Here is a 22,881-nt window from a genome sequence, read left to right on the forward strand (position 1 = left end):
GGACACTTCCTCACTGCCTGTTTATCTCCACCCTGATTTCCAAGGCTTTTTCCCCTTTTACTTCTTGAAGCAATAACCCAACAAGCATAGGAGACAGAGAGAACGAGCAGAGCCAGGTCAAGGGAAATGAACGTCTGCGAGGCCCAGATTTCTTCCCGCAGTTTGTTCGGCACTGCCGGAGACAGTCTCGAAGGGAGCCGGGTCCTGCTGCGGGGGAGGGGGTGGGGCCTGCGTCCAGACGTCGATGCGCTAATTGGTCGGTCGCGGCGGGGGAAGAACCCGGATGTGCCTGGGTCGTTGTGTTGGCAGTCGGGGCTCAGGTTTGGGCGTCCTAGGCGTGCTGGCGAGCCGAGGCGGATGGCGCAAGGTTGGGCCGGCTTCTCTGAGGAGGAACTGAGGCGACTAAAGCAGACTAAAGGTAAAGGGAAGGTCTGCAGAGGTTTAATTCTTGGGTCTGTAGAGGGGAAGGGGCGGGGCTGCAGTTTTTGAGGGGAAGGGGGCGGGGAAAAGGGTTATATGTGTTAGAGGAAGGAGCTGTTAGTGGGAGGGCAGGATTGAGGGGGCTCCAGAGGTGGATGTGCTTGGAGCCACGGCTGGGGGTGGACGGGCCCGGAGGACTGGGGTCTGCTTTTAGAAAAGCGAGCTCAGGCGTGTATTTAAGGGGTTTGACTTTTTCCTGTGAAAGGAAGGGGACTTGGAAGAGGAAGTGACCTATAGGAGGACTGCTGTATAGATCAGTGTTGGAGGGTTGGGGTTAGGGTAAAGGAAGGAGGAGGGGCACACACCATATTATAATTGTGATGAATTTATAGAAGCAGGCAGTGATTGGGAAGAAGGAGCACAGGGATCTGAATACATGCAAAAAGTTGGTGCTTTTAATAATACATCTGGAGTCTTGTGTTCACTTCTGGTTGCCAGATGATTTTTGCAGTTCTTTCCATCTTTTGAGAGTCGGCAAACCAAAAGGGTCTTTGAGAGGTTACACGTGAGATATCTGTCTGTCTATGTCTGTATCTACTGACTTAAGTGTAAGCTAAAATTTTGTGCTTCTTTTTCCAGCTTTATAGCATAATCATTGAATGGACTTGTGCTATTTTGTTATCTTTTAATGAAGGAAATAAGTTTGCCGATACTTTGTGAGAAACTCTTGGTAATATAAACTGTGCTTTGTTTGTGGTTGAAATTTCATAAAGTTCTGTATGGTGATCCTGGTGCACACCACTTGTGGGAGCTGACGCCATTCGTAGTGCCATAACTTATACACTCTGGGAGAAAACTGAATAAGCTCTACCATGCCTTTAATTAGAGTATGTGAGAAGATTGGATGTTGCTCAGGTAAGCTTGTGCGTTTTTAGCATGGTTGTGAAAATAAGCTCCCGCTGACAAGTGCAAAAGGAAGTAAATTTGAACATAAGGCCAGTGTACGTTATACAGATCGAGAAAATTTTGACTGGCCCAGAGGCCTTTAAAAACTATATCATAAAAGTTACACTACAGTTTGTAATTAACTGACATTACCATGTTCAGATGTACAGAGTACTAGTACCGCTGCTTCTGGTCTGACCAGAAGTTACTGGTGTCAGCTTCTGCGTTAGGGATGCTGATATGGACAAGGCATCACCCCTGCCTTCAAAGAGCCTATACTCTAATGAGGAAACAAACTGTAATATGATGTGATAATAGATGTTATACAAGAGATTTCTATGGAATTAGCAGGAACTTTACTGTGCTGGTCATTAGGTGGAGCTTGGCAAGATTTCTCAGAGATTATGTGTTAGCAGAGATGAGCTTGCCAGGGGAAAGAAGACAATGTAGAAGTCTAAATTAAACATTGGATTCATTATGTGGAAGTACATTTCTAAATATCTTGTAATTTGGCATAGAGAGGGGGTGGAAGGACCTTAACTTAAAGACCTATTACAGTGAGGTGTTAGAGCATAGACACCAAGTCACTAGTCTTTGACCGCCTTAAGAAAACATCTCAGCATCTTTGTTTACTCATAGCCAAATGCAGTGATTGGTATATTGTAGATCTCCCAGCTCTGCCTCTAAATCTTTTTGTCTTGGAGTTCTCAGTTGTAAAACTGAAAGGGCTGAATCTAATTTTTAAGGCTCCTTCCAGCTGTTCTCCAGCCTTAAAAATATATTTAAATAATCTATGAAGATGGGCTTGATTGCCAGCAAAAATAAAGAGAGCACTACTCTAGAGAAACCCATATGGGTATTTGGGGAGGTCAAAATGTTCTTAATAATTTTGTTTATATTGTTTATATTAAAAAGCTGGAAACAACCCAAGTATTCGTTAACAAGGGAGTGGATAATTGTGGTATAATTATCCACTGGGCTACTATACAGCTAGTGGGAATATATGAAATATAGCCACATGTATTAGCTTGTATAAATTTCATAAACTTAATATATGAAAAGAGCAAATTGCAGAAGAATATATACAATTTGATACCATTTATAGACATTCAAAATCATAAAGCACGTATATGTTTTTAGAAATATAAGAAATATATAAAGAAAATCAAAGGAATGAAACAAAATTCAGGGTCGTGGAAAGGCAAGGCAATGTGATCAAGAAAGGGCAAATACAGTTTCTAAAGTACTGGTAAATATGAAATCAGGTTAAGTCAAGTTAAGCTGCAGTAACACATAGCCCTAAAATATCAGTTGTTTGAAATAATGATTTCTTTTTCACTCGTTTCATATCTTCCATTGGTTGACATAGTCACTATACACCATGATTTGGTGCTGTCATAGGAGTTCACCATGACAGGAGAAGATTGAGAATTGGGCATTGGCAATTAAATGCTTCCACCACTAAATGACAGGTGTCACTCCTGCTTATGTTTCATTAGGCAAAAGTAAGTCATATGACTTGCAGGACAAGTAAAATCATCTTGTGTGTTCCAGAAGAGGGGTAGTGTGTCAATCCTTGAACATCAGTCTACTATAGTCATGTTTTTATTGAACTTATTTTTTATAATTCATATAAGTTGGATGTGTATATGTAACAGATACATATAATTTAATATATAATTTATTTCATAATGAAAAAAATTATAATTAAACAGTGCTGTCAATTTCTAGTTAAAGAAAATATTCACGAGTTCTTTATTCTTGATACTAGTTCTTTGCCAGTTATATTATGAATATCTTCTCACAGTATGTAACTTATCTTTTAACTTTTATCTTTTGATGAAGAAAGTATTTAATTTTAATATGGACAAATTTGTCAGTCCTTTTATAGTCAACATTTTCTGTGTTTTAAGAAATTAGTACCCTACTATAAGTTCTAACAGATATTAATCCCTATTTTCAATTGAGTTTTTAAAAATCATTCTTATTATAAGCTGTAGCAGATTTAAAACATTACATAAAGAAATGTGTTTCTGATGTGTTTTAAGATGTTGATTTGACATTTAAGTCCTTAATCCATTTAGTGAGTGTTTTGTTTGTTTTTAATGGTATGAGGGATAGATCTGATTTCATCTTTTCCATATAGATAACCATTTTTTTCCCCAGGTCCATTTATTAAAGAGATCCCACCTTTTGTTGTTGATCTGCTATGTTACCTCTGTCATATACCAGTGCTTTAAACATGTATGAGCTTCTTTATTCTAATCCAGTGGTCCCTTACCTTTTTGGCACCAGGGACCGGTTTCATGGAAGATAGTTTTTCCATGGACAGGGTTCAGGAGGGCATGCAAACTATGGGGAGCAGTGGGGAGTTGCAGAAGAAGCTTCACTCACTCCCCTGCAGCTCACCTGTTTCTGTGCAGCCCTGTTCCTAACAGGCCACAGACCACTACCGGGCTGGGGGTTAGGGACCCCTGAGCTAATCCATTGGTCATTGTATCTATTCCTGCACCAATACCACCACACTGTTTTAAAGTTTCATAATATTCCTGATATCTAGTAGTCTAGTCCCCTTGTTGTTTTTTCTTTGGAAGTTTCCTTGCTATTCTTGAACTTTTACCCCTTCATATAAAAATTTTATGATTTTACCAAATTTCATGGAAAACCCAGTTGGAATTTTTATTGGAATTGCATTGAGTCTTTAGATCAATTTGGGGAGATTTCACATTTTCACATTATGAACACTAACACAGTATATGTCTTCATTTATTGAGGTCTTCTTCAATGTCCTCTAATAACATTTTAGAATTTTTCCTATAGAGGTTTTGAACACCCTCTTGCTAGATTTGTTCCCAGATACTTGATAATTTCTAATATTGAAATATCTTCTCTTTAATTTTCCAATTGCTGCTGATATATGAAGGATACAAACAAGCCAAAAAAAAAATCAATAAAAGATATGAACAGATATTTCTTAGAAGAGGAAATATGAAGAGAAGCTTATCACCATCAACAAACAGAGAACTGCAAATCAGGACCACAGTGAGATATTACCTCATTCCCATTTGATTGACAGAAATCAAAAAGTCTGACAATATTATATATTGAAGAGGAAGTGCATCCACAGGTTCTTATACTTTGCTAGAGGGAATGCACTTTGGAAAGCAGTTTGACATTTCTCCTAAAGTTATGCTTACGACCCAACAGTCTTAGATGGTATCCAAGGTAAATTGTGCATATACAAGAGGAGACATAACAGCAGTATTCACCAAAGCAGAAACCTGGAACCAACCTAAATGTCCATCAGTGAAAGAAGAATAGACTCTGGTTTATTAATACAGTAGAATATTATACGACATTAAAATTGAATGGCTAAAGCAACATGAACAATATGGATGAATATTGGCAATATCACATTAAGTTAAAGATGATTACATCCAGCATGACACCCTTTATATAAAGTTAAAAACAACTAAATAAAATTTTAACGAAATATTTGTAGGTGCAGTATGACATAAAAAGCAAAGGAAGGAAATGATCAACGCATGATTCAAATGATGGTTGTCTTGGGTGGAGAAAGCAGAGCTTAAATAAAGGATATAGAACAAAGATCACAAACTCAGCCTCTTGGATTGATTTAATCCAAAAATGTGTCTTTTCATTTTTTTTCTTTTTTTGGATTATCAAATCTTTAAATTTCTTTTTAAATTAATCGTGGTAAAAATACTTCTAGTTCACTTCTCTTCCCGGTATATTCCTATTGCCCTTGGTTTTGGATCAGACCCGGTGCTAGTTCAGCATTGAATTGTGAGCAGAAGTGTTATGTCATCTCTGGGTCAAAGCAATTAATTGCTGAACCAAAGCATTCCTGAGCTCTCTTCTAACCCATCATGGGGACACCTGGAGCCCTAAGAGACTGAGCAGCAGAAAGCCCCTGCTGGCCTTCAGTTGGCGCGTGGCATTAATGAGAAATAAACCTTTGTTGTTTAAAACCACAAAGATTCCAGGGCTCTTTGTCCCTACAGCGTAACCTAGATTTTCTTGATTGATACAATTCCCTATATTTTACATAAAAATCTGAATTTTTCTGGTGAAAAATCAAAATGTCTGATAACACCTAAGTTTTTTAGTGATAGCTGCCATTTTTAATGGCTGGAGGTGGCTATGGATTGCCCCCTTTAAACTGTTTGTGATCCCAGTTTACCAGTCTCCTTGATACTTGCAGCCCCCAATATCAGTAATAAAATAGTACGTTCCTTTTTTTTTTTTTCCCCAGTTCTTCCTAAAGACTTAATTTCTTTTCAGAGCAGTTTTAGGTTCATGGCAAAATTGACAGGAAGGTACAGAGGTTTCCCATATACTCCCTGCCCCCACACATAGCTACCCCCGTTATCAACATCTTCCACCAGAGTGGCACATCATTATCACCCAAGTCTGTGGTTTACATTAGGGTTCACTCTTGCTGTTGTACATGCTATGAGTTTGGACAAATGCATAATGTCCTGTATCTGTCATTGTAGTATACAGAGTATTTTCACTGTCCTAAACATCCTCTTTTCTCTGCCTATTCATCCCTTCTCTTCTCTCCTCAATCCTTAGCAATCACTGACCTTTTTACTGTCTCCATAGTTTTGCCTTTTCCAGAATGTCAGATACTTTGAATTGTACAGTATGTAGTTTTTTCAGATTGTTTTTTCTCAGTAGTATGCAGTAAGGTTCTTCCATGCTCTGTGTCTTGATAGCTTATTTCTTTTATTTTTAACATTGAATGATATTCCATTGTCTCTGTGTACCACAGCTTATTCATTCACCTACTAAGGACATCTTGGTTGCTTCCAGGGTTTGGCAGTTATGAGTAAAGCTTCTGTAAACATCCGTGTTTAGGTTTTTGTGTGGACATGAGTTTTTATCTCCTTTAAAGTACCAACGAGCACTATTGCTGAATCTTACTGTAAGAGTATGTTTAGTTTTGTGAGAAACCACCAAACTGTCTTCCAAAGTGATTGTACCATTTTGCATTCCCACCAACAATGAAAGAGTTCTAATCAGGGTTTTAATCAGGTTGCTTATTGTTGAGTTTTAAGAGTTCTTTGTATATTTTAGATAACAGTCCTTTACCAGATGTGTCTGTTGCAAATGTTTTCTCCCAGTTTGTAACTTGTCTTCTCATTACTTTGGCATTGTCTACCACAGAGCAGAAGTTTTTTTGTTTTAATGAAGTTCAGTTTATCAGTTATCTCTTTCATAAATAGTGCCTTTTGGTGTTACAGCTAAAAAGTCATTGCTATGCCTAAGATCATCTAGATTTTCTCCTGTATTGTCTTCTAGGAGTTTTATAGTTTGAAGTTTTGCATTAGGTGAGTGAGGGGTATAAGGTCTCTGTGAGATTTATTTTTTTGCTTGAGCATGTCCAGTTGTTCCAGCACCATTTGTTGAAAAGAATATTTTTTTTCCATTGTATTGCCTTCGCATCCTTTCCAAAGGTCAGTTGACTTTATTAATGTGGGCCTATTTCTGGGCTCTCTATTCTATTCCACTGATCTCTATTCTATTCTTCTGTTAATACCCAGTGTCTTGATTACTGTAGCTTTAGAGTAAGTATTAAAGTCAAGTAGTGCCAGTCCAGCTTTGTTCTTCAATATTATGTTGGTTATTTTGGGTCTTTTGCCTGTCTGTATAAACTTGAGAATCATTTTGTCAATATCTACAAAATAACTTCCTGGGTTTTGATTGGTATTGCAGTGAATGTATAGATCAAGTTGGGATGAATGACATTGACATCTTGACAGTGCTAAGTCGTCTTATCCATGAATATGGAATATCTCTCCATTTATTTAGTTCCCTGCTTTCATTTGAGTTTTGTAGTTTTCCTCACAGATTTTATACATATTTTTTTAGATTTATACCTAAGTAATTCTTTTTTTTTAAAGTGCTAATGTAAATGTTACTGTTTTTTATATCATATTCCACTTGTTCATTGCTGCTAGGAAAGTGATTGATTTTTGTATATTAATCTCGTATTCTGCAACCTTGCTATAGTGACTTATTAGTTCTAAGAGTTTTTTTGTCATGTTTAATTATTAAGTGGCCTGATTTGTTGCTTGGAAGTTTAAAAATTAGCATTTTTAATCTCATAGGTAGGTTCTGTGAAAGTGCAAAATAAAATGGAATATGCATTACTGACTTTCAGAGGGATATTAATAATTCAGCTAACAAGTATAACTGAAAGGTAAACAGGCTCAATGACATTTTCTGATGGTGTGAATAAAGATCAGTAGCCAAGAATAAGTTTCTGTTGCAAGATATACTATGCTACTTCGGGTTTCTGGCTAAAGTCAACAATAATAACATTTTACTTTTGATTGTATGTCTTGCAAATATTTTCTTTACGTATCTCATTTAAGGCTTTCACCAACTCCATCAGTTAAGTAGAGCAAGTAAATTTTCAACCAGTTTTGACAGATGAAGAAATTGAGGTGTAGAATAATTAATTGACTTGCCTAAGGTTACTGAAGTGGAGAAAAGCAACACCGGAACTTTGACTCCAAAGCTTTTAACTCTCCTTTGGGAAATGTAAATAAGCTTATGTTGTTTCAAAGGTTAATATGCAGGATTTAAAAACCCTACTTAGTTTATAAGAACTTATCATAGTTTCATATTCTAGGCATTTTGTAAAGAATGTCACTTACAGATCTTAAGTATAGTATGAATGTGGGTCAGATTCTCCAGTTATCTGACCTACAAGGTTAACACTGGTATGGACAATCCAAAAAGTACAATGGAAGTGTTATCATTTAGTTCATAATGCTTTTCAAAAAAATTTCTCCCAGTTGTTTTATCTTCCTCTTACTTTGCTCAGGCTGCTATTAAAATTAGCTTGCATACATTGATTAAAGGCTAACTAGACTTTGGAGAACACAGCCCTAGACTTTTGGAAGATGAAAGAAAACAATTTAGGGTTACCTAGCATCCCTAAAATTAAGAAACTTCATTCACTTATACTTTGTGTATCGTGTCTACCTATGTATCACATTACCCTAAAATCAGTTAAAATTTAAGAAAGATGAAGCCCGTTTGAAAACAACTGCCATTTTATTTCAGAAGAACAGTCAGAACCATAAATCAAATGTAAGACCTATCAGAGAATCCATTTGTCTGCCCACTTTGGTCATGTTAGATTCTTCTGACAGCAAATCAAGTTGAAACTTTGCTTTGTATTCTAAGGCCTAACTCACAGACAGGTGGACTTCCTCAAAGATAATTGAGAACTAGGATAGATTTTGTTAAATAGTAACAGTATGATTGGAGAATTGTCAAAACTCTGCAGGAAGATGGGCATTTTTCCCTGGGATTTTAAGAAAGAAGGGGTGGAAAATCCTGCACAGTTATCAGAATTTAATGTTAATGCTTTCTTTTCTTAGAGAAATTATAATTATTTGCTGCTCACACGAAGGAATTTTTCTCCATTCTCTTTTTTATATAGATCCACAGCGGCGTCTTCTCCCTGTGAAGAAAACTCGACAGCAACTTCAGCGAGAAAAAGCCCTTCAAGAGCAAAGCCAAAAACTTGGACTTCAAGATAATTCAACCTCATTACCTCCAGAACAGCTGCTTTCTGCACCGAAACAAAGATTTAATGCTCAGAGACCATGTTCTTCTCCCCCCACTCCCCCTACACTCACCTCTCCTGTTGGTGATGGAAAACCACAGGGTATTGAAAGTCAACCAAGGGAACTGGGACTTAAGAATTCCCATGAAGATTACAAAAATGCTGAGGTTCTACCTCCAAAACCAGATTGCAAATTGGAAAAAAAGAAAGTGGAATTGTTAGTAAGTCTATATATCCATGAGACTTTTTTCCATTTTACCTGTTTTTCCCCATTGAGTTTTGAAGAAATACAGTTTTAACATTTTGTTTGTTTTATATTCTAATAGAAATGTAATGAATAGACTGTTGAAAAATAGCTATCACCTAAATATATTATAAGCAGCACTGTTAAGCACTTTATATGTTTTATGTTATTTAATCTTTGCAACAATCTTACAATGCATGTTCACTGTTTTCACTTTGCAGTTGAGATATCTTGGACTCAGAAGAGATACTGTATTCCCAAAGTGGATACACTGCTAATAAGTAGCAGATTTGAGGTTCACAAACAAGTCTCTCTGGATCCAAAGTCTATGCCCTTTACACTCACCGGAACTAGTTCTTATATGCATAGAACTCCTCCCCAAATTGAACCCATTCTTTTGACTTGCAGATTGCATCTCCATTGGCCCACAAAAGGGTACTTGTGAAGAGACATGAAGGGATGGTCAAAGGAAAGAGTATAGGAAATGGAGAGGACTAATTAAATAATTCAGCTGCATCATTAGATTTCTTTATTTAATGTGTATTAGAAACTACCTCCAAAAATTGGTTTAGCCACATTTTTGTGGAAATTGCCATTCTATGACTTGTGAATTCTTATAATCAGAATTTTTTTTATTATATAGTTTATGGTTGAATATCTGCTCTTTATTTCCTCCTGAGTTATCACTCATAGGGAAGAAAGAATGGTATTTGTTTCTGTTTTCCATTTTCTGAGTCTTTCTTTTTCAAAGTATTATGTTTTTTCCAATCTCAGCTATTTTTCCAGTCTCTGCTGACCCAGATTCTGTACTGAGTTTAAAATGTTTCTTGCCCACCAGGGGTTTACAGCCAAAAAATCATTTTGACAAAAGACAGAAAGCTGCATGAAATATGAGACCCAACTTAAACAAGTGCATACATTTCATGTCTTAAGTGTAGTTTACCAGCAAAGTCCTGAGACAGGTTGCCCCAGCAGGGGGTGGGGGGTGAACTGAGCTGGAAAATTTAGATTGAGTGTCATCAGGAAATTATTATCTTTTTAGGTACTTGAGTACATATTCATAGAAGACATGTAATCTCGGGACCTGTTGTTGAAAAGGAGAAATCCTGAGGCTATAAGAGGGAGAAAGGAAAACTATATACTAGAGAGTGGTCAGAGATGACATCTCTTCTGAAAGAGGCACAAGATAAGCCAGAAAATAGTAGAGAATTAAGGAAGTGGAGAAGGACTTGGAAGCAGAAGATGCCTGCCTAGTGAGTTCCTTAATGCTGTAGTACACCACCAAGACCCCTGAAGAAGAAATGCCCTGATAAAAATAATGGTTAGAGAAAATCTGGGTGTCATTGTTGCACACCGTTTGACATAGGGTGCTGGGTGAGCTGGAACTAAGGTATCTGAGGAGGAGATGCCTGTAAATAGTGAAAATGAGAAAGGACCAGTACCAGCACTAAGATGGAGGCATAGGAATGGAGAGAAAAGGATAATTTTGCAAGTGGTTACTAGGTCTGAGAATAGAGATTTTTGATATAATGGTTGTGAAAAATGACAGTAATAGGAACAAATAGCTTTGTCATTACCTTGTTTAATTTGAGTTGACATTAAGTTCAGGAATTTACAGGAAATTTTAATATATTTCTTTCAGAATTGGATAGATTGGATGATAATTCATGTTTACAGATCTTTGGAGTTTTTCTTTAGCCCAGCAGTCAAGTCTTAGTTCATAGAGTTTCACTCTGTTTAAAAATGTTTAAGAGCTAGAAAGCAGTGAGCAAATTGAAAGAAAATGTATGAAATAAACATTGGTTACTGTGCTAAAGGTTATTATGCGGTAAAGACGTGTTATAGAAAACTCTAAAAGATATGAAATTAGTTACGAAACAATTTATTTTGCTTTCTGTTTTGCATATAACACATGATTAACTTAAACAAGTTTCTTTGTACTCCTAAAACATGCCATAGTACTCTGGCTTCCAGTTTGGGTTCCTAGATTATGTATGTATAATGAATTTCAAAGGGCCAATTTATATAAGCCTTCTTTACTTCAAACCATAGTCTTTGTTCCTATTAGAACAAAATAATGAGCTACAGATGGGTTCCTTTTAAGAGGACTTTTGAAAGAAAATATATATAACCTGGTTGATTAAATTTTATACTTAGGAACTGAGACTGGTAAGGTGTGGAATGGAGTTTCAGAAACTCATTTTTATACTTTTGCTCCCTAGGCAAGAAAAATCTCGCTGGGAAGTCCTCCAACAAGAACAGCGGCTAATGGAAGAGAAAAATAAACGTAAGAAAGCTCTTTTGGCTAAAGCTATTGCAGAAAGGTGAGGCACCTGAAACAGAAGAGGTTGTTTGTAACCTTTAATCAGTTTTATCATGTTTTATATTTATTTTCCTATGTCCTAATAAATGGCTTTTTCTCTACAACCATTACTTTTAAGACCTACTAAACAAATTATGCTTTACAAATGATACAGAAATTCCAGTCTTAATTTATGAAGGAGGGCTTTTTAGGCATAGATTATAATGTATTTATGAATACAGGTACAATTAAAACTTAAAGGTCATCATCAGTGTTTTTAATTTTAACCATCTACACATTCATGAGGGAGCAGTTAAGTAGCTACCAAGTTAGTAGTTTCTTTTTAAGATCTCCAGAAAAATCTGGCAAAACTATTACTCATTAAAGCTGGCATATTTGTTAGGGGGAGAGGAAGGAATAGGGATGGAGAGAAAGGCAGGTGGGTATAAGAGTAATTCAGGATTTTACCTGCCAAAGGGATATATGTATTTGAAAATAATGATTTTTTTTTTTTCCTCTTACTGGTGCACCTTGATCTTTTATGAAGCATAGGAAATATTCAACTTACTGACCTTATGTGTCAAGAAGAAAAAAATATGATTACTGAAAAATGATTATTGAAAAGCATTTTTAGCAGTCTTCAATTTGGAAGAGGTCGGGGAGGCTGTTTTCTGGGGATTTTACAAAAGGATTTACAGGCTCAGCACTTATTCTTTTCTACATACTTTTGATTTAAGACAGAAAGCACTACTGTAGACAGAAACGTAAGGAAATATAACCTGATTAGATTATTACTAAATGGACAGGGAATTACTTGAAGTGAAAAAAATCACATGGTTAACTTTTGTAGGCAGAAAATAAGGGCAAATGCATAACGGAGTAGAAATCAGGAGAATGTAAGTTGCAATATAGTGATTTTGGGGGGAGTTTTATTCTCCTGTGAAAAATGTGTATGAAATTTTGAAATGAGTGGAATCATGATTAAACATTGGCTTTTGTGTCTGTTTATTGTGTTTCTTAAGTAGATTATGAACTTGGTGAGAGGACAGAGGTTGCTTTCAAGCAAGGGGACAAAAAGAGTGGTTTTGAGCCCCAGAAAGAAGGATTTTGAGGACCTATAGTTTTCCTAAAGAAGAGGAATCAAAGCAATAAAAGTTGGGGGAAATGAGTCCTAAGAAAATTAAAACTGATTGACATATACACACTACTATATATAAAATAGATAATTAATAAGAACCTACTGTATAGCACAGGGAACTCTACACAATACTCTGTAATGGCATATATGGGAAAAGAATATACAAAAGAGTGGATATATGTATATGTATAACTGATTCCCTCTGTTGTGCACCTGAAACTAACACAACATTGTAAATCAACTATATTCCAATAAAAATTATTAAAAAAAAAATTAAAACCAAGTAGATGTTCTCAGATATATAAAGAAGTGGTGTTTAATTCAGGCATCTGTTCTTGGTGTCCACTCAGTATCGAACAAATGAAAATGTGCTTAGCAAGAGAGTTTAAGTCTAGGAATTTGGAAAGCTATGTTCAATATTTCAACATATCCAGTTTTCTATACGGATACATCCTTTTAGTGCTTATTCTTGTCCTTATGAAATGAATATAGGTCTATGAGTGAACTATTTATTTGGTATTTTTTTAATATTTTTTCTCTTGTGTATAAAAACAGTATATAGTAATATATAATTTGGACTAATAAGGAGGAAAAGTACAAATACAGTTTTAGAGATATACCAATGTTACTAGCATTTATTTCAATTTTTCTGTTTTTTTTCTAATTTTTAAAAAATTATACATTATAATCATATTGTGTATACAGTAGCTTGCTTTTTTCACTTATATTGTGTATGAATACATGATTTTAAAATGTTTTTATTTTTCCACTTATATTCCTCATTTTATAGATCTAAAAGAACTCAGGCAGAAACCATGAAACTGAAGAGGATCCAGAAAGAGTTACAGGCTTTAGATGACATGGTGTCAGCTGATATTGGAATCCTCAGGAACCGGATTGATCAGGCCAGCCTTGACTATTCATATGCTCGGTAAGTTAGGGAAGTGGAACTCTGAACCAGGAGTTTGATTTAGTTAACGTTTATTGCTAGCTAGGCCAGGGACGTTTATATATCTCATTAAGCCTCATAACAATTCTATTAGGCACTGTGTTTATTCCAGTTTTATACTAAATCAGGTATCTCCTTTTTGAAGTCTCCCTTACCTCTGCCCTACCTGTTAACCATGTTTATATCCCTGTTAGAGTATTTCTTGCGTTATTTATTTACATTTTAGTCTTTCCTGCTAAACCATCAGCTGTTTAATATTTGAGACTCTTTAAATGTGTGAATGACTTGCCCCAAACTCTGTATTATTCTAACACCAAGTCTATGCTTTTTCTTTTAGAAATTTTGTTTATGTGAGATGATCTAAGGATTAGCCTAGTTTTCCGTTTTCATCAAAGAAAGATCTAGTTTATTGTTTAAAAGCCTTTGAGTATTTTAAAGAAAATCCCACTCTGTCTTGAAAGCTCGAAGTTTTTTTTCTTTTCTTTTTTTTTCTTTTTCAGTTATACTCTGTATAAAATGGTTTGCTATCACGTGTTTCCTTGGTTTCAACGATTGGCATTTTTTTAAAGAGAAAAAATCATCGTTGCATATTCTCAAAACAAACTAACACATGTAAAGAATTACATGAACTTTGCAAACAGATAAAAGAGCAAAACATTAAGTCCAATTTCAGGGTTTTCAGTCTTTTCAACATTGCTTTAATCATCCTGGTTTGTCTTTTCTCACAAGGGAATGCTGTGTTAATAACTCAGTTTTGCATCTTTCTCTGTAACACTAGAAATCAGTCAGAATGCCTCATTAGTCCGGGGTAAACCACAGCATCAGAATGTTTATATAACAGTTTAATAAAGTGGAAATGCTTGATTGTGGTTTTCAATTCACTGTTTATTGTTTAAGAAAGAGGTTTGTGATGTCCTTGTGATTTTTGTAATTGTTGTTTGACCATATGCTATTAGACCTAATGGGTTGCTTTTATTAATTAACTGTGTAAATTAATGCCATCAGTAGCTGATAACCGGTGGTTCCATTTCTATTAATAAGGTCATTAAGGAGGTAACCAAGATTTTATTAAGATTAAACTAAGCCTAGGTTTTTAGCACATTTTATTCTCTGTAACTTGTTTTCCAGAGGAATATTTTTATGCCTTTGCAGCTCCTTAAATGAATAATTCCAATTATTCTGGATATCTCAACAGAAAAATCATTTGATTGTGTTTTAATTCTGTCCTGGGGAGGCTGGAAAGGGTGCCTTTGTACATTGAACATTATATAAGAAATATAGTTTTAACCTTCAGAGAACCACAAAGAAGGTGGGATTACTGGTTAAAAGAGAAGACATCCCATAGTATATGAATATTTTTAATGGCCTTTTAGTACATTTTTATATAGTAAAAATATTTTGTGTGGTAATTTTTTACCTCTCTTAACAAGCTAAAGATGATAGTTTGTCATGGTACTAGTATTGACCTAGATGTATGTGAATATCTTTACTGTATGTGTGAAGTTATTTTTAAAAACGTAAGCTCTTGAGTTCAGTCATAGAGAAGCCATAGACAATTTAGACTAGGACCAGGGTTGTATCTTGTTCATGCATAAGATTAAGACATTTTCTAGATTTACATCTGTGGTTATTAAGAGATTATAGATTGGCAATATAGTATTATGGTATAGATTTCTACTAGAAGGTAATCCCCAGGGTAGTCAGTTTCTGTGGTTCTGTGGGAGATTTCCTTGATTTTTTTTTTTTTTTTTTAATAAAAACATTGTAATTCTGTAGTGGCTGGTGTGGTGCTGTGTCCACAAAAGCTTCTTATATACAAATAGGCCAGAATTCACCTTAAAATTGGTTTCTGTAGAGCAGTGTCAGGGTAGATGCCTCTGAGGAGACGGCACTTGGAGTGACCCAGCCGGAGAGAGTTGTCACTGCTGCTGCTGTTCACAGCTGTGATTACAGTGCTGCCATGTGCTGTGCAGACCAGCTTGTAAAACTAGAGTGGCTGCCTGTAGAACATTTCTTTAACCCTCAGTATACCAGGAAAAACAGTGATCGCTATTTGCTATCTATGTCTAATAGACACTCCCATACACACATGCACAAATACACAAGCAAACATATATACGTAAATGTTTTAAGTCATTTTATGAATAATTTAAAGAAGTAAGAATAAAGGAGTGTGGAAAACACCTTTATTCAAAAATTTTGTATCAAGTAATATTCGACTGCAAACATAGAAAGCTAAAAGAATATGGCTACGTCCTTTCAGCCACACAGGATGGTCCAGGTACTTGTAAAATACTGTATGATGTGATTCTTCCTCTTGAAATTATTAACTCTAGGAGAATGACATATTTCATTTTTATCCTCAGAAATATATTTTTCACTCATTGATTCTTGAGTTTGAGAAAATTCATCTAGGATGTGTTTTTCTAAAGACTCATATTCTGAGATTTCACTTATATGATCAGTTTCACTTTCTAAATCTAGGCTGTCTCTGCATTTGTGTTGATTTGCTAGGGCTGCCATAACAAATTTCCGAAAACTGGGTGGCTTAAAACAGCAGAGATGTATTCTCTTATGCTTTTGGAAACCAGAAGTCTGAAATCAAGGTATTAGCAGGGTTGCTATTCCTTCAGGGACTCTAGGGAAGAATACATTCCTTGCCCCGTCCAGCTTCTGGTGGCTGGAGACATTCCTTGGCTTGTGGCCACACTACTCAGTTATGGGCCTCCGTAGTCTCATTACTTTGTCCTGTTTTCTCTCAAATCTTCCTCTGCCTCTTTCTTAAAAGGATACCTGCAATTGCATTTAGGGCCCCACTGGATAATCCAGAATAAACTCTTCTCAAAATCTTTAACTTAGTCACATCTTTTGCCATTTAAGGTAATGTTCACAGGTTCTTAGGATTAGGAAGTGAGTATCTTTGGGGGGGATCATTTTTTTAGCCTACCACAACATGCATCTTTTGATTTGTGTAATAACTGCAAAATGTCTTCATCTGTCAATTTTCTTTGCCATTCCAGGTAGAAAATGAAAAATAATAATTCTTATCTGTGTTCAGTGAAAGCTAAGAGCAGATTACAAATAACAGTGTTTCCAGTCTTCTTTTATACCTTATTAAAATGTGATGTGAAGGGTGGACAAAATGGATGAGGGGAGTCAAACAAACTTCCAATTATAACATAAATAGGTAATGGGAATGTAATGTACAGGATGGCAACTGTAGTTAATATTGTATCGCATATTGAAAGTTGCTAAAAGAGTAAATCTTAAAAGTTCTTACCACAAGAGAAAAATAGTCTTTAACTATGTATGGTGATGGATGTTAACTAAACTTATTTTAGTGATCATTTTGCAGTACATACAAATATCAAATCATTATGTTGTATACCTGAAACTAATAAAATATTGTATGTCAAAAAAAAAAAAAAAAAAAAAAAAAAAAAAAAAAAAAAAAAAAAAAAATAAAATGTGATGTAATACTTCGCAAAACAGGAAACTAAGCAATGATGGTTTATTTCATTATAGTATCATCCTTTTAGTCCATTCCATCATTCTCTGTTTTCTTACTATTTTAATTTTTTTAGCATAAATGGGAATAATTGATGAATAATCAGTAAATAATTCCTAGGGTGATGAAATGGCAAAATTTTCAAGATATAGAAAAAATTATACTTCAACAATCCTATAATGTATCTTAGATTTGTAAAAGGGCCCAGTGAACACATAAAGTAATTGCAAAATATAATTAGTTTTAGTCTGTTTTTCAGAATCTAAGTAAATTTTCTCTTTGTTCTCTGGAAAACTTCTAAGAAAGGATGAAAATTACAAATAGAACTGCTCAGGAAAGAAGCTGAAGAACTAAGTGTTTCAATGGAACCTAATGGGATGCCAAGGGTTAATGGTGGTTTCAAAAAATTTCAGGGATACCAAAACCAAGAGACAGTTTCTAGAATCCTTTAAATAACATTCATTAAATCATTCAACATTCCTTTAAAATAACAAAACGATTCTATAATTACATTCCCAGTTCAGTTTGTCTTACTGTGCTATGTATAATGCTCTCATTATTCTGTCCCAAAGTATGTCTTCAGACTCTGATTTGGTGTTATCCACCTGACCCCAGATTCATAGTGCAGTTTGTGAAACTAATCAATATTTTGAACATAAATAACTCTGTAAAAAATGTATATGCATATTTCTGGTCAGAAGGACTTAAACAAACAAAATGCAAAATCTTCAGTGATTTATCCAGGGTGAAAGATCAGTGGAAACCTAGGGACTTGTTTGCAAATTTTAATTTCAATTCAGCATTCATGAGCCCAGCCAGTAAATCTTTACTAACTGACTTTGACTGGCTCAGGGAGACCACAGACTTGCAGAGAAGGGAGGTTTGAGTTTTGGGGGAGAGACAAGATATGTATACCTATAGAGAATGTTGCCAGAGCTCTTAAGCTTGATGAAAGAACATTCATAAACAGGGTATGTTATAAAGTTTGGAAATAAGGGATCCAGATACCCAAGACAATTCCTTTACAACAATTCTTTTAACATAGGGGTAATTGAAAAACAGCTAGTTCTCATTCTTATATTTACTAGCTGACAGTAAAAACATGAAATATGAGAAATAAACATTATGTAAATAAGTTTTCAAATATAAACACGAAGCCCTTAAATTGTACATAATTTTAATTTTAGATAAATGTTTAGTGATATACTAACAGTGCTTTTTTATTCTGGTGCTCTGAATAGGAAATTCTGTTTCTTGAGTGCATACCGGGCACTGGACTAGACACATGCCCTGTTTATTCTATTTAATGGTTAATTAACACTCCTACGAGGTATTATATATCACCATTTTACAGATCAACCAAGACTTAGTTCAAGAGACTACCCCTGGTCACCATATTGGAATTTTCAGCCACTGCATGCCTCTTCCCCAGCCTCTTCCAGAAGAACCTGGCTGTGTTTTGTATTCATGGTGCTGAGCCAGGGGCACACCCGATAAGAACAAAGATGGGAACTCCATAACGTTTAATCCCCAGACTAAACGGGGTGCATGGCATGGCCTGGCACTAAGAGTTCTGTTTAAAATGATACGAGTCAAGCCAAGCCAACTCAGGCCCTCCCTCTGGAATTTTGGGGTTGGAACACTGAGGGATTGAGTGGAGTGAATTTGATGCTAAAGCACAGCTGGTGGCCATATTGGGCTGTGAATATGATAGGAAAGCCTAAAAGAGAGAAACTGTGGTTTCTGCGCATTGAAGGCAATAGCCTTTAATTCTGATGACATGCCTGTGAGATTGCCTCTTGTATCCTACAATAAAACCCACTTTTTACCTGAGCTAGGATGACTGACTATCTGTTCATTACATCCAGAAAAAGCCTTCACCAAAGGAGGTACACACACAGTAAATGGCAAAGGCAGGTTTTGAACCCTGGGTTCTCTAAAAGCTAGGCCTTTTAATTTTTCACTGTATTTCCTTCCAAGACAGAGAATCTTGCATAAGGAGATATACCTGTTTCTTTTTTGCTATAACTCTAGTACTAGAAATTACTTATTATGTTGAATAAGGTAAGGCAGTCATAACAGGTAAGGCAGCATGGCCTTCACAACTGTTAGTGGTAACTAAATAGAATAATTAGTTGGTAGGTAGGGATCAACTTTTTTGGGCAAAAAGAAAAGTAACTCATTGTATGGAGAAGGCAGAAAAGAAAAAAAGGGGTGGGGGTAGTGGGGCGGGGATGTGTAGATTGCAAGATGACTTATGCAGTAGAATTACCCTGCTTCAAATGTCTGGCATTACCTACCTATGGAGTTTCTGTATATGTAAAAATAATAAACTTTTCTTAATAAAAGTCTAATCAAGAGATACAGATTTTCTACTTTCTCCATCTCTTATTGTTTTACCGCTCATAAATTTAACCAGCTGTGTGCTGGAGCTGGCTTGCCCTGGTTCTTGAGATTTTGTGTATCTCTTCCCAGTTCTGCATTCAGTGATGTCACATTGATAGCTTGAAATTGGCCTTGGTAATAGTATTTTTACTACAGAAATTGACAAACACTACAAATTAGGGCTCTCCCCCACTGGAGCTAGCACAACACTGAATTAACCTCTCAGCCTGCTTTCATTCAAGCACAGCCTTGGAAAGAGAAGAATGTTGTTAGGTTAGGAGAGTCCAAACGTGCATGTTGTGGAAGTTTCAGCAACAATAGCCAACGTCTAACGTGTAGATAAGTGTTCATAAAGTGTTAATAGCCATATTTTCACTATACATATATTTTTTTCTGATTTTGGAGTTCAATTATTGTTTCTAGGCCCTCCTTTGACTATCTTCTTCAGTGGAAAACTAATGGACCAGTCTTTGTACCTGTCCCTGCAGGAAGCGGTTTCACAGGGCTGAAGCAGAGTATGTTACCGCAAAGCTAGATCTACAGCGCAAGACTGAGCTGAAAGAGCAACTCACTGAACACCTTTGTACGATCATACAGCAAAATGAGCTCCGCAAGGCCAAGAAGTTGGAGGAGTTGATGCAACAACTGGATGTGCATGCCGATGAGGAGACTTTGGAGCTCGAGGTGGAGGTGGAGAGACTGCTGCGTGAACAAGAAGCGGAAGCAGGGAAACAAGTGGTTCATTTAGAGAGGCCGTTTCAGCCTTCTGGGGAGAGTATGACCTTAGGGTGTGCTGAAGAGAACAAAAACCATCAAGACCAGGCTGCTTCCCCAGAGGTAGACGAACAGTATGGAAAATCCAACAGCATTGCCTTTCTTGATCCAGACCAGCCAAATCAAGAAGTTGAAACTACTGTAAAAGACATTTCAGCTGCTCTGGTCACATGAGGTGCCAGTGATTGTTCTTTACAACTAATAAGGTATTCAGTAAAGTAGACTTTCTGTTGTAGGCTATGCCATGACCTTGGATAAATGCCTCTTCAAAACACTATTAATTTTTAAATCCATAAGTTTTAGTGTAACGTTTGAACATTCTAGAAAATCTCAGATTATGAAATTTTTTATATGGGAGCATAGTTCACCTTGATTTTGATCCAGTTCCTTTATTATAGCCTTATTACTAGGTGAAAACAAGTAATTTAAAGGGATAGAAGAAAAAGGATGTGGTTAATAGTGCTTTTAGATCAGGTGAATACCAAATAGTAAAGTGAAAAATGATACTCAATACCTAATTGAACTCATTTAACTTCTCCTGGGAGAAATGTTGAGAATGAGAGTCCTATTTTATGTAATCAGTAAAGAGACACAAAAGCTAACATGTGAAAAAGAAAGAATGAGAAACAACTAACAAATGTAGTAGGGTGAATTATCTATTCGAATCTCACTACAGTTGTAAAATACAACTTGGAAGTTGTAGTTTACAAAAAGAACCAGAAAACTTAAACCAACATCACTTTTGTTTTCAAATTGCCTTTTAAATGGCTTTATTTTACAACTAGTTTTTGAGTTTTGGCTAGTTGATACACATGCACACACACACACATATATATATAAATATACCATGGTATATAAATAATTTCACTATTGATATATTGTCTCTCCTTTAATCGGCACATTGATTAAATTTAGACAGTGAAAACCCTTCTACAGGCTGAAAATAATACAAAAAATCTTATTGCTACTTTTGATTATCTAAAAAAGGTGATATATTTTCTTTCTTAAAGTTACCTGTAAGATATGTGTTTAATATGTTGGATATAAATTATCCTATGATAAAACATTAAAATTGTTGAAATGATGGTTTTCTTATTACTTCAATAGTTTGTTAATTACCGTCACTAAGACTTGACCACTACATTGTGCTGTATGTGAATGTGTAAATAAATACTGTAATTTAATCACAGAATCTATGAATATCACATTAAATTATCTATTTATCAGAAATTCCAAAAATACAAATATTACATTTTAAGTCTTAAAGAACTATTATAAAAGAAGATAAGGACAAATGTAACATTGTATCCATAATAACTTCTGAAAAAGTTCGGCACATCCTATTTTTAAATGTTTGTTTGAAGGTATTACCTTCTAGTAACGCAGATGAACTTTGTATTTTTATAGTATGTAATTTGAGTTGAATTTATAGCTTTCCATTACAGACTTCTCTAAACAGAGATATTTGTATAGATTTTTTTTTTATTTATGAATTATCTACTTAAAAACTGAAAGCTTCATTGTCCAATACACTCTTGTTTTTCTAAGGTATAAACGATTCTAATGCATTTATAATGTGGCCTTTCAAAGTTGTAAGCAGTTCAGTGTGTATTCTTAAGCACTATGTGGCAATAGTGCATCCTGCATCTCTTTGTGGTCAGTACACTTACCGCCTTTGTGTGAACCTCTTTGAGAGAAAATCCATCAATAAATGAGCTTCTGCAATATTGGCTAAATGCAGGTAGGTACAATCTAATTCTCAGTCTATACTTTAAGTACTTATACGGTACACGGAGAAATGAGAACCATGAGATAAATGAATTGGATGGGACCTCAGAGATGATTCTACTCTTATTTTGCAGTTGAGAGCCAGCGATTTTGCTTATGGCATGTTGGCCGACTGGCTCATGTTAAAGTGCTAGTAAAGTTGCAGTTCTAAACGCTTGATATATCTCTTACATATATTAGGCCATTAAGTTCACTGCATTCTTCCACTGGAAAATTTTGCTTTATAACCCATTCAGGGTTTGTGTTTGTACGTGTGAAATGCTTTCAAATATGTCTATAAAATGTCTACTGAAACCATTATTTTGAAAAACTTTCTTACTTGGCTTTCCCAGGGTGGTATCCAAGTGCTCAGGTGATGATATAAGAGACAAAGTTATATTGCATCAGTTTTGTACAAGGCAGCTGTCTCCCATGTGTGAGAGGAACAGACCAAATGAATGAGAATGGGGGCTCACTGGTATGAGGACCATATGCACTGGCTTTTCCAGGATAGCCCTGATATCTTTTAAAGTCATAAAATACATTTGAAAGACTTTTGATGTATGGATTCAGAAATTCACCATAATTTTTATTTTCTATGAATGAAATTATTGGTTCAGAATTATTACCATGAGTTTACTGGGGTGCTTTGTAGAACAGTTCCTCTCTAGTGTTTAACTCCTCTCCTCTTCCTTCTACTTCTCAAATAGTTAGAGCATAGTGTTATCAAGGCTCTTAATGATGTGATACGTAATTTAGGAGTTAACTGCTTTGTTATCTCACTTGTTCTATTTAAAAGATACTGTGTATCAAATTGTAGTAATTTGCACTCATTATCTT

At 35.6% G+C, this 22,881-nt stretch overlaps 1 protein-coding gene across 4 annotated transcripts; it reads left to right on the plus strand.

The window, feature by feature from the left end:
• The first annotated feature begins 272 nt into the window (after window positions 1–272).
• GORAB (golgin, RAB6 interacting) lies at window positions 273–21,355 on the plus strand. Of its 4 annotated transcripts, none has more exons than XM_057729105.1 (6): window positions 326–418; window positions 1,194–1,335; window positions 8,849–9,191; window positions 11,441–11,542; window positions 13,449–13,589; window positions 19,989–21,355. In XM_057729105.1, the coding sequence occupies exons 2-6, from the start codon at window positions 1,293–1,295 to the stop codon at window positions 20,446–20,448; spliced, it is 1,089 nt and encodes a 362-aa protein (XP_057585088.1). In that variant the 5' UTR covers window positions 326–418; window positions 1,194–1,292; the 3' UTR covers window positions 20,449–21,355. The 4 variants fall into 4 exon arrangements, with proteins under 4 accessions (XP_057585087.1, XP_057585088.1, XP_057585090.1 ...); XM_057729107.1 differs by lacking the exon at window positions 1,194–1,335 and adding an exon at window positions 6,618–6,626 and having other exon boundaries at window positions 343–418; XM_057729104.1 differs by lacking the exon at window positions 1,194–1,335 and having other exon boundaries at window positions 273–418.
• The last annotated feature ends 1,526 nt before the right edge of the window (window positions 21,356–22,881 follow it).

The sequence above is a fragment of the Hippopotamus amphibius genome, chromosome 3 (genome assembly GCF_030028045.1).
Source record: "Hippopotamus amphibius kiboko isolate mHipAmp2 chromosome 3, mHipAmp2.hap2, whole genome shotgun sequence".
In the NCBI taxonomy this organism is placed as follows: Eukaryota; Metazoa; Chordata; class Mammalia; order Artiodactyla; family Hippopotamidae; genus Hippopotamus; species Hippopotamus amphibius.

What these genes read in the sequence shown, in the direction of transcription:
- GORAB (XM_057729107.1), top strand. Translation starts at nt 358, where the DNA reads ATGGCGCAAGGTTGGGCCGGCTTCTCTGAGGAGGAACTGAGGCGACTA. An exon ending in GCTAAAGCTATTGCAGAAAG is followed by an intron (nt 11,543 to 13,448) that starts GTGAGGCACCTG and finishes CTCATTTTATAG; the next exon opens with ATCTAAAAGAACTCAGGCAG. An exon ending in CTTGACTATTCATATGCTCG is followed by an intron (nt 13,590 to 19,988) that starts GTAAGTTAGGGA and finishes CTGTCCCTGCAG; the next exon opens with GAAGCGGTTTCACAGGGCTG.